The sequence below is a fragment of the Suricata suricatta genome, chromosome 1 (genome assembly GCF_006229205.1).
Source record: "Suricata suricatta isolate VVHF042 chromosome 1, meerkat_22Aug2017_6uvM2_HiC, whole genome shotgun sequence".
Taxonomy (NCBI): Eukaryota; Metazoa; Chordata; class Mammalia; order Carnivora; family Herpestidae; genus Suricata; species Suricata suricatta.
Window position 1 is genome coordinate 191,206,506 of NC_043700.1, and position 10,765 is coordinate 191,217,270.

The window sequence follows — 10,765 nt, forward strand, 5'->3', positions numbered from 1 at the left end:
GACCACAGAGCAGGTGGGGCCCCGCCAGGGCCGCCGCCTGAGGCGGTGAAGAAGGCTGCAGCTATCACCAGGTCTGCTCATGAACTAAACCGCAGAGGACAAGGTGATCTGTCCCAGAGGCGCTGTGGGAGGGGAGGGGCTCCCGGGGCAGACCCCTCCCACCAAACCCTGTGGGTCAAACCGGGACCCCATCCTGATGCCTTCTATTTACCCGGTTCCTCAGGTCTGCGCTTACAGACAATCCTTTTAAACGCGGCGGCCACTTCCCGCGTCTTTTAAAGTAGGCACTGAGGAAGAGCAGGTCACTGGATTTTGCTTTTCAGACACAGCAAATTTGTGTTTTGGAGAGTAGAGAAAATTAAACCAGACAAATCCCTGGGACGCTCTGATGACAAGGAAGAGAAGCTTCAGGTAAGGGGGTGGGCGCTCTCCACAGCGGGGGTGGGGTCCTGACCACAGAGGAGGTGGGGCCAGGACCACAGAGGGGGTAGGGCCCTGACCAGAGGGGGTGGGGCCTGGACCACAAAGGGGGCGGGGCCCTGGCCACAGCGGGGTGGGGTCCTGACCACAGAGGAGGGGAGACCCTGACCACAGAGGGGAGTGGGGCCCTGACCACAGCGGAGGTGGGACCCTGACCACAGAGGGGTGTGGGGCTCTGACCACAGAGGAGGTGGGGCTCTACCACAGAGGGAGGCGGGACCACGCACGGGAGCAGCATCATGGGCAAAGGCGTGTTTTCAGGGTCCTACAGGATTGCCATTTTCACACGCCCCCAGGGGGTCACTCTATCCTTCCCAAAAAACGATCTAGGCTGTGCCAGGGTCCCAGGGCACTCCCACCCCTGCCAGAGACGGTGTCGCCCCAGAGGTCCCTGCGTGGGTGGTGCTCGGGGCGCAGGGGTCTTCCCCGGGTCACTGGCCCCCGCAGGACCCCCGTGTCTCCCGCTGCACTCTGCCCTCCTCCCGGGGCTTTAGGCCCATTTCTGGGGTAGGAGCCCCAGCCAGTGTTCTCGAGTTTTCTTTCCAAACAACGGGGCTCAACAGGTAGTCTTCGCGGAGGGCTGCAGGCGGCGCTCCTCCAGGGGTGGGGGCCTCACCTGCGGCCTCACACCCCCAAGCATGGGAGACACCCCCACAGAACCCTCTGAGGGACCCATCCGAGGCCACGGTCCAGCCCTGGAGAGCCACCCCCTCGAGGGACAGTCTCAGGTCCCTCTCAGGGCCAACGGCACCAGGAGGAGCCTGGGCCCCCAGCCCCATCCCCCTCCAGCCCTGCAGTACCCCGAGGTCAAACCTCCGACCGGCGCTCCACACCCCCTGCACCTGCCCCTGCCGCTTGGATCCGCCTGGCATCCCCTCGGGTTCCTCCTCACTCCAGGTTAGAGCCCGAACACCACCTCCTCTGCAAAGCCCTCCCTGGAAGCTTCCAGATCCTTCCTCGCCCCCACCCCCAGCTCTTGCTTTAGCTGGCGTATCTATGTCCTCACGAGATGTCACCTCTCTCAGCAGGGGTGAGGAACGGAGGACGGGGACACTCACCTTTACAGACGAAGCACTTGATGTGGAAATACTTGTTCTGGACCCTCAGCACCTCACCCTTGCACACGTTCCCGCAGGTGTTGCACAGGATGGCCGTGCTGGGCGGCTTCTCCAGGGGGCTGTGAGCAGCCTGGGGCTCCGACACTGCAGGGGGAGCAGCCACGTTAGATACCGGGGTGCACCGCGCACAGGCCAGGAAACCGGCGACTGCGCCCCGCCAGCTCAAGCCCCGAGGGCGTCAGGAGACAGACTGGTCTTCCTTCCCGGGGGACCAGAGGGCAGCGGAGACCTGAGCTCCTTCCACGACGCCCGCACGTGGCCATGTGCCCCCATCGCTGTGTGCTCGTCTGTGTGGGGCGGGGATCGCAGCCCCGCCCCAAAGGGCATCCTGTTCTCCTGCTGTCTCCCCTGAGCTGAGGGTCCCTTCCGCTGCCGGGAGGCCCACACTACTCCCTTCTGCCAGAGCAGGAAGCATGGCAAGTCCCTCTGTGTGCTGGGGACGTGGACCTGAGTCCCGCCACGGCCTGGGATGTTCATGGAGCTGCCAGAAACCCACTGAGGACAGTCGTGGTGGGCAGTTAAAGGGCCCAGCCGTGGGGCTCCTGGGGCCTGGGCAGGGCCACATGCTCCTCTTCCCCACCCTCCCCCTGTGGAGGCCGGCAGACAGGACGAGGGGGCCCCCAGCAAGCCGACCCCTTAAGGAGCCCACGCCTGGCAGTGGAGACAGCCCAAGGGGCAGAGCTGAGGCTGGGGGAGGCCCAGGGGTTGGGGACCAGCAGAGTCACATGAAACACAGGGAGGAGCTGGCCGCATGGCAGAGAGCATGGCCCATGTCATAGGGACCTGAGCTGGGTGGATTCTTCTGACTCAGGACCAAAAGGAGGAAACCAAACCTGACCAGCCACGTGGACGCCCCCTTCCGGTGGCCTCCCGGCCTCCTGACCTCCCGGCCTCCCCACCTCCTTGGCAGGTGCATGCATGCACACGCACGCACGCACACACACACACACACACCCATTAACACGATTCTCTAACACCAGCTTTGACGTCTGTCTCATCTCTGTAGTAAACATCAAGGAGGTCATGCCAGACAGAGGAGAACACTTCTCCGTTCGATTTCCCCCCCTGCCCCCCAGAACCCCGCATCCCAGCAGCCCCCATCTGCCAGAGCAGGGTCCCTCTCTGCTGCGGTCCCTGCCCGAGGCAGGGAGAGTGAGAGTGGGTGGCACAGAGGGAGCTGGGCCATGCCTGGTGGGGACAGCAGGCTGTCTGAGGCGGAGGAGGGCTGTGAACGCCGCGAGGGTAGCACGGTGCCAGCTAGCTGGGGACGAGGGGCAGGTGCAGGGAAGGAGGCGAGCGGCGTGGAAGGTAGTGTGGCGTCGCCCTGGGCACCCCGGGCCGGGAGGCAGCGCCTGCCTTGTGCCTCCAGAGGCGTCAGGATCCAAACAGCAGAGGGCAGTGCAGCGCCCGGCGGGGGCCCCTCCTGGGACCCTGGTGACCTTCCTGCCCTCGCTGAAGGGCCAACACTGGGCTCGCCCTTTGCCTCTTCTTCCTGTAGAACGAGTGCAGCAATGGCCTCATCTACTACTTGATACAATCAGCGGAAGGAGGCAGAGAGCGGGATTTCCTGGGCTTGAATTTCAGACTCCCCTTCTGGAACGAGCTGCTGGAATCCGATGTGAAGCCTGCGGACAGCCCAGCGTGGCCAATCCCGAGGCTCAATCGAGACTGTGTGGGGGCGGGGAGGGGGACCGAGGTCCTCGACGCCGGACACTGTTATTTTCTCATCTGTCAGGCAGACAAAGGACAACAGCCTGCCGTCTGTCCACGAGTGGACAAGCAAGTCTTTCTACTGCTGGAATCGGGCTCAAGTCCAGGGAGGGAAGGTCACTGTCAGAGTCCTGGGGGAGCGCAGGCTGTGGGGACAGACGGCCTGGGTGCAGCCCCAGCCTCGCCTCCTACGTGCTGTGACCTGGAGTGTCCAACCGTCCACGCAGCTGTCCGTCTGCTCAGCTGCCGGTTCCCATCACCTGCCCCAGACGGTTGCTAGGATGTGGGCTCAATACACAACAGCTACTGTCATTTTCAGGAACACGCGGCCCACACCACCCGTTTCCTGGCTCCTGGAGATATATCTGGCTTGTGGGCGGAGCTGCTTTTTTCCGAGGGGACCCACCCTGCCCACGGGCGGGGCGGGGGGAGGGGGGGAGTTTAAAGCCTCCTGGGGGCTCTGGGCGGTAGAGCGGTGGTGCTGCCCTCTGGCGGTGGAAAGAAGACACTGCGCCATGGAGCGCAGGCGTTCCCTCTGGCCGCACCTGCTGGCTTGGCCCTCCATCCCAGCCGTGAACCCTGCAGACTTGTGGCGGGGGCCTTCTAAACCCCCACAACGGGCTTACTTCTTGCATCTCCTGCACTTGCAAGAAATCCCCGTATGGGGACTATGCTGGGGCAGATCTCCTCCGGGGCGGGCTGTTGTCCCTGATGCTGCCGAGGGAACTGAGGCCTGGGGACATGGTGGTCCAGGACCTGCGCATGACCACACCCAGGCTCTTCTCCACTCGGCCCCAGGACAGGGATGGGCCTGGTGTCTGGCGTGTGGGTATTCCATTTAGAAAGGAGAATTCTGACGAAACTAGCTATCAAGCCTCAAAAAGATATGGAGAAATCCTACATGCTTATTACCAAGGGAAGCAAGCCCATCAGAAGAAGCTTCGGGGCTGTGGGATCCCATCGACAGGAGATCCTGGGAAAGGCAAAACCATGGAAACAATAATAACTTAAAAAAAAGGTCGGCGGTTGTCAGGGCGGGGGGCTGCGAACCCACCGTGTGTTCTGCGATGTGGGCACACGTCACGGCCACTTGTTGGCATCCACAGCGCCGCCCGCCGACCCCGGTGGGAACTTCAGTTCATAATAACGAACCGGGATCACTCCTGTCCGCAGTGAGCACCCCCAGCCCCCCACCGTTGCAAGATGCAAACACACGTGCAGTGTCCTTGGAACTCCACTTTCTGTGCAGTTTTGCTGTGGACGGAAAGCCACGCCAGGAAATAAAGTCAGTGACAATGTTTAAGAGCAAAGAAGCGGAGAGCGCGAGAGAACGGCCTCAGCGGAGCCTCACCGCACCGGCTCGCGGTCCCCCTACAATTCCAAGACCAGTTCTCGTCTGCGGTTTCCCGGAGCCTGGCTGCGACGGTCACCTAAGGCGTCAGCCCGAGCGGTGCGAATCGATCCCACAAAGGGTGGCGGCTATTTGATCCCCTGTGCCGATGAAACCCGGCCCCGGGGAGCCTGGCAGGAACAGGGAGTATTATATCACCGCGTAATGGGGGCGTTCACGGGGGACGGACGCGGCCAGTGAGCTGGGACCGAGGGCCAGCCCCGCAGTCCCCGCGAGGCCCCAGAGCCCCTCCAGGCTGCGGTCCCCCTCCTCTCTGGGGGCTACTAGCGCTGGGACTGGAGCCAGCAGCAGAGGGTGTGACATCCGGGGGCCCCGGTGTGACCCTGGAGAACTGACCAAACCCCAAGAAGCCTCAGTTTTCACATCTATAAATTGGAGCTTGGTCTCATGAGGAATTGTGTTAGACTCCATTAAAGTTGAGAAAGCTCCTGGTGCAAGGCTGGCCTGGTTGTCCCCAGGTCCCCAGATCTCAGCGCCACCCCCCCCCCAGAGCTGGGGGTGGGGACAGGCAGGAGGCGACAAGAGGGAGACCAGAAGCTCCCAGGGGACCGTGCCTTCGCTCACACACCAGCTCATCTGGCTGGATTTGCCTCCACGCTTTGGTCACCTCGTGACACAGCAGGGTGGGGGCGGGAAGGGGACAGCTGTACTGATCCCTGCTGTGCCCCTCCATGGCCGTGACACCTTGGGCAGGTCGCATGCCCACTTCTGTGAAGTGGGGACAAGTATCCCCAAAGGTGGGACCCTCGTGCGGATCAGAGCTCACAATGCAAGTGTAGCTGAGCGCCTGCTGTGTACAGGGTCGTCTTCCCCCTCCCCCCACGTCCGACAGTGACCTCCTGCAGGTGGGGCCCCTCGACACTGGCCTCTGTACCCAGCGCCTCACCCTGCGGTGCCCACCCAGGCCAGCACCGCCTCACGGCCCTTGGGTGGGGAGCAGGGACGTTGGCTGAACCCCACAAACACCACCGCTCAAGTCGGAGTCCAGCCCGGCTCCCTCTCCCTTGCAGCGGGCGGGCGCGGCGATTTCCTCACTCTGCTGAGCTGGGAACATACTTCCACCTCCGCGCCTGCCAGGCCCCCTGGTTCTGCCCGCACTCGGCCAGCGCAGCCCCGACCGCTTCCCACGCTGTCCTCAGGAATCCACCGTCAGACTGGAGGCCGGCGGTGCGCCCCTCGATCCCGTGCCCTCCGCGGTCCCCCCTCTTCCGCGGGGTCCGTCCCACTGCAGGCGCCACTGAGGCCGGCCTCCTCCGGCCTCGGAGCCTCCGCCCGGCCCCCTCCCGCCCTGCACCACCGCGCCCAGTGCAGGTAAAAGCACTTAATTCTGAAGTGCTCAACCCCAAGTGCCGTTGCTGCTTGCCGATTCAGTCATTCATGAACCCAGAGGAGGCCTGAGGACCTACTGTGTGCCAGATGGCACGGGGCCCAAACGGGCACAGCCCTGGCCCCTCACCTGCAGGAGGGGTCCATCACCCCCAGTTTCAACTTAAAAAAATTTTTTTAACATTTTTTCATTTTTGAGAGAGAGAGGCAGAGCGTGAGTGGGGGCGGGGCAGAGAGAGAGGGAGACACAGAATCTGAAGCAGCTCCAGGCTCTGAGCTGTCAGCACAGAGCCTGACGCGGGGCTCGAACCCACGAACTGGGAGGTCGTGACCTGAGCCGAAGTCACTTCACTGAGTCACCCAGGCGTCCCCATCACCCCCCCCCCCCCCGTTTTACAGATGACAGTGCTGAGACGTAGAGACGGGTGGGGACTTTCTGGCCACCCGGCAATGCCCGCCCATCCCCCGCAGCCCCCTGCTGGTCCGCACCCGTTCAGCTACCGGAATGGAGGAGCTCGGGAGCGGCAGGGAGACGGGGGCACAGAAGGGCCAGCACACCAGGTAGCCGGCGGCAGGAGAGGGGACACGCGGCCGAGCGAGCACGGGGGCAGGTGGGGGCGGGGAAGAGGCCTGTCGGGTCCCAGCAATCTGTGTCTCGATTCCAGACAGAAGGCTCCTGCGGGGTGTGACCCCCAGGAGGCTTCCAGCTGTGCCCTCCGTCCGTCACGTGGTTCTGCACGTGCTCTTCCTTCTCCGAGGGTCCAGTTCGTGCCGGAGCCCGAGCGGGTTGTGCCTGGCGGGGACAGAGACCACAGTCCCTGGTCTTCCTGCCCAGGGTTCGCTCAGGACGGACGCGCACCTGGAACCCCCACCCCGTCAGCCGGGACGGCCTCGCTGTGCTCTCCCCTCTGCTCTTGGCATCGCGCCACTGTGGTTCCAAACTGCGTGGCTGTGTTCTGGTATTGAACAGCCACACAAACCACACACGCACGCCCACCCCTGAGGCTCCCGCACGCCCCGGGTGGCTCCCAGGCACACAGCTTCTGTCCTTTCTCACGTCTTCACCTCCAACCGCCACAATGAGCAGAGAGCCACAGTGAGGCACAGCCTGGGCTGGACCTGGGTGCAATCGGGGAGAACTTCTGGGAGGTGACACGAGGTGGGCAGGTGCCCTCCGGGCCTCAGCAAGCGCACACGCCATGCTCACCTCCATCACAGTCCTGACCACGCTGGGCGGCCCTTGCCCATCGGCCTGTGTACCTGCCTCCCCGGCCTGGAACGTGGTGTCCCTTGGGCCTGGCTTGGGGAGAGGCTCTTGCACACGCCACGCGGCCATCGGCCTCCCTGTGGCTTGCGCCTCCCTCCAGCGCCGGTGTTTCTTTGGGTTGGTTTTCGAAAGACAGAGCAGGTGACGCAGCCACCCCCGAGCCCTGGAGGCCGTGTGCCCCGCCCCCGGGCTCGATCACAGGCTGTGCCCCGGGCCCAGACGAGGTCCTGCTCTCCCCGGCTGCCCACCCCCAGTGCTGCGTGTTGGAAAATCACACCAAATCAGACGGGAGCACCCCCTTCCCTAACCTACTTACAGGCCGCCTGCTAATTATAGTCGTGACCCAGGAAGCCGGTCTCTGGGGCGGCCGTTCTCCCCGAGGCCGTCGGCAGCCTGGGCCCAGCAGGCGGGCGATCCTGTGTGACTCTTCAGTATGTCCCCTGCCCAGTCCTCCACCCGGCGGAGATGCGGCCAGTGCCTGCGCCCCGCCAAGCTCGGGCCTTGCACTCAGGGGCACTGAGATGGGGACAGAAAAGCCCCACCCGGAAGCTCGCTGCACCGGACGCCTGAAGTCCCGGCAGCCCCCCGCATGCCCGTTTCGACATTGCCGCCACCAAACCGCGAGGACCCCTGTCCTCCTGGGGATGCCACCTCATGTGAAGCTGTTCCTTCGACACCCTGGGAGTGACCTGGCCCTCGGCTGGTTCCCCACAAATGTGGCCTCTGGTTCCTCTTAGGAGTCCAGGGAGCTCACCTGAGGCCTGACTGCAGCCGGCCGGCTTCGTGGACGTGGACGTGGGGCTCGGCACAGGGTCTGCAGGCAGAACTGAGATGTGAAAGCTCGGCATGTTCCCAAACCGGCCAACTTCCGCCCATGACGTCCTGGGGTCCCCTGGGCCCCGCTCAGGGCCGGCCCCGGACGCTGCCAGAAGTATCTGCTGGGTGGATGAGCTCACCCTCCCCCCCGCTCGCCCCACGGCCCTGAACGTCTTCCTGACATCCTCTCTTCTAAAGGGGTCTCCGCCTCCCCCAGGAGGCACAGCACCCAGCGCAGCACCTCGCACCTGCTAGGGGTTCAATAAATGCAACGAATCCACACCTACTGCACCAAATTGCACACGGCGTGCCCGGGCACCTGGCCCCCTGACTGCCCCTCCTTCGGGAGGTCCAGACGTGCGTCCCTCTGCGCAGTCCCTGGGGCAGATGCCGGTCCCACCAACTTCTCCAATGTGGCCTCACCGCGTCTTGAGCTACATGTGGGGGGTCTGAGACCCCTCCCCTGGAGCACAGGTGGGCATCGGAGATGGCCTCGGCCAACGGTGTGATGGAAACGACTCCGCGTGATTTCAGAGCCAGAGCATAATGCCACACACTGGCTTTTAAGGACATTTGCTCAACCTTGGAGCCCAGCGGCCATGCTGGGAGGAAGCCCAACCATCCCAAACATGGAGTGGCCGCAGGCTGGGGGCACGTGGGGCTGTTCTGACGCCCACCACACGGACCACCAGCCACAGGAGCCACGACGCCTCCAGAGGTCCATCCTCCCCCGTGCTCAGGTCACCCCCGGTCTTTATGACTCCCAGACACTGTGGAAAGGACAGAAAACGCCTCTGCCATGCCCTTTCTGGATTTCTGACCCTCAGAACCCGCGAATGTCCCAGAATGCATGTTTGGTGCCGAAGGTTTGGGGCGGTTTCTTATTGAGCCACAGAAAACCACGGCCAGACCCAGACTCCCCGGCCCAAGTCCCAAGCAGTGTGCCTCCCACCTCCTCGAGCAGCCGGCCCGAGGCTCGCTCCAGGTGGGGACCTCGCTGGAGGCTCCAGTCTGCCTCCAGGGCCCCCAAAGTTCAGCCCGGGGCTGGGGAAACAAAGGACCCAGTTCACCCCAGACCGCCAGGGTCATGCTGTCCCATGGGCCTCGGGGTGGGTGTGATCCTGGGCGACCCGGCCTGATGTGGGGCCCCTTGCTCCCAGGACTCTGCTGCCTTTGGGCAGGTTGGGGGACCTTCACAGGGAAAATTCCACCAGACCCGGGGAGGCCCGGGAGTCCAGGATGGCTCTCCGACCGAGTAGGAGCAGCTTGGCGTCTGGGTCCCCGCAGACGGAGCTCAGATCCCCGCTGCCCCATGGTTCTCCTGCCCGGAGCCGGGAGCTCATTCCCACAAAGTCCCTCTGGGCCACACACAGGCTGTGGGGACACCAGGCAGCCCCACGGAGCCTGGAATGAGCCTCGTACTTGATGGGGGAGGGGAAAGGGAGAAGAAGACCCAGCAATCGGCCGTGCCCCACTCCCTCCCGAGTGTTGGTGCAGTCAGAAGCGGGGTCCCAAGAGGCCACTAAAAGGGCCCATCTGTGACAGCCGAATTGTGGTCTCCCAGGGTCATAGTTGGCCCCTGACCCCCCACACCTCAGACTCTACCCGACTTAGAGGCAAGGCCCTCACAGGGGTGGTCAGGCGACAGTGAGGTCACGGGTGGGCGCTGCTCCAACACAACTGTCCTTACGCACACGGACGTCGGGACACAGAGGGGACACGCGCAGACACAGAGGCGGGACATCTGTCTGCGAGCCCGGGAGCGATCCCTCCCTCGGGGCCACGGAAGGACCGCCGCTGGCGACCTGTGATCTGAGACCCCCGCTCCCCGGATGTGAGCTGACACCTGCTGCAACAGCCCCGGCCGGTGGGACTTGGTCACTGCCACCCCAGGGAACAAGTCCGCCGTTCTGAGGGTGGAAAGAGCTGGAAGCAGGCCAGTGCCCCTCCCCCATCTGCAGGGGGGCAATGGTGTTACCCTGCTGGGGCAGGGCTGCCTCGTGGAGGGGGGCCCACAATGAGGGGGGTACGGGCTCCTCCCGGAGGCGGAAGCTGGGGGCACGGCGGCCGTGAGCAGCCCTGGAAATGCAGGCCGGCGCCCCTGGCCAGTCCCCAGCGCTCCAGCCCCAGGCAGCTGGTCCAGGAGGCCTTTCCACCCACGTCCCTGAGGGGATGATTTCATCGCCGGAAGAGCGGCTCTTCCTGACCGGAGAGGCATCTGAGGATCTCCTGGGTGGCATTCCAGAAGGTTAGGGCATCTGGGCCCGTCCTGTCCCCACACAGGCACAGGGGGACTGGCCAATGGCAGAGGGGCGGACCCGACCCAGGTCACACAGAGACTCTGGGCAGGCGGGGCGCAGGGCTCCGTCTCTGGGCTCCCAGGCCGGTATTTGACCCTCTGGTCACAGAGCCAGGGGCCAGGGTGGGCCCGCGAGAGCTGACATGACTGTGGGTCTGAACGTACACCCAGGGCCCAGGACACGTGTAAGTGCCCCAGTAAATGTTCCTTAAATCTGAGGGGGACAGGACACACACCGGATGACTCACAGCCCCGCAGGGGGCATCAGCCTGGGTGACACTCCTGTGTGTGACAACATCATCTTTCGGGTCCCGTGCCCGGCTAAGTGCCAGGCGCTG

General features: G+C 64.1%; 1 protein-coding gene and 1 long non-coding RNA gene across 26 annotated transcripts in view; one reads left to right on the forward strand and one right to left on the reverse strand.

Annotated features, from left to right (window-relative positions):
• Window positions 1-10,765, reverse strand: part of ABLIM2 (actin binding LIM protein family member 2) — a 129,806-nt gene that overhangs the window by 95,469 nt on the left and 23,572 nt on the right. For 24 of the 25 annotated variants that reach the window (XR_003912274.1, XM_029949155.1, XM_029949167.1 and 21 more), the window contains exons 1-2: window positions 4,363-4,423; window positions 1,539-1,682 (exon numbers count right to left, since the gene is read on the reverse strand). Coding sequence is in view for 24 of the 25 variants with exons in the window: in XM_029949155.1 (XP_029805015.1) it covers window positions 1,539-1,682; window positions 4,363-4,408 (190 nt within the window). In the remaining variant the exon portion in view is untranslated. Of the gene's footprint in view, window positions 1-1,538; window positions 1,683-4,362; window positions 4,424-10,765 lie in introns of those variants that run through there. The other variant, XM_029949026.1, reaches the window with a different exon arrangement.
• Window positions 7-2,577, forward strand: LOC115299711. The gene is made up of 3 exons (XR_003912296.1): window positions 7-103; window positions 324-411; window positions 1,509-2,577. It is a non-coding gene; the product is annotated as an uncharacterized LOC115299711 (long non-coding RNA).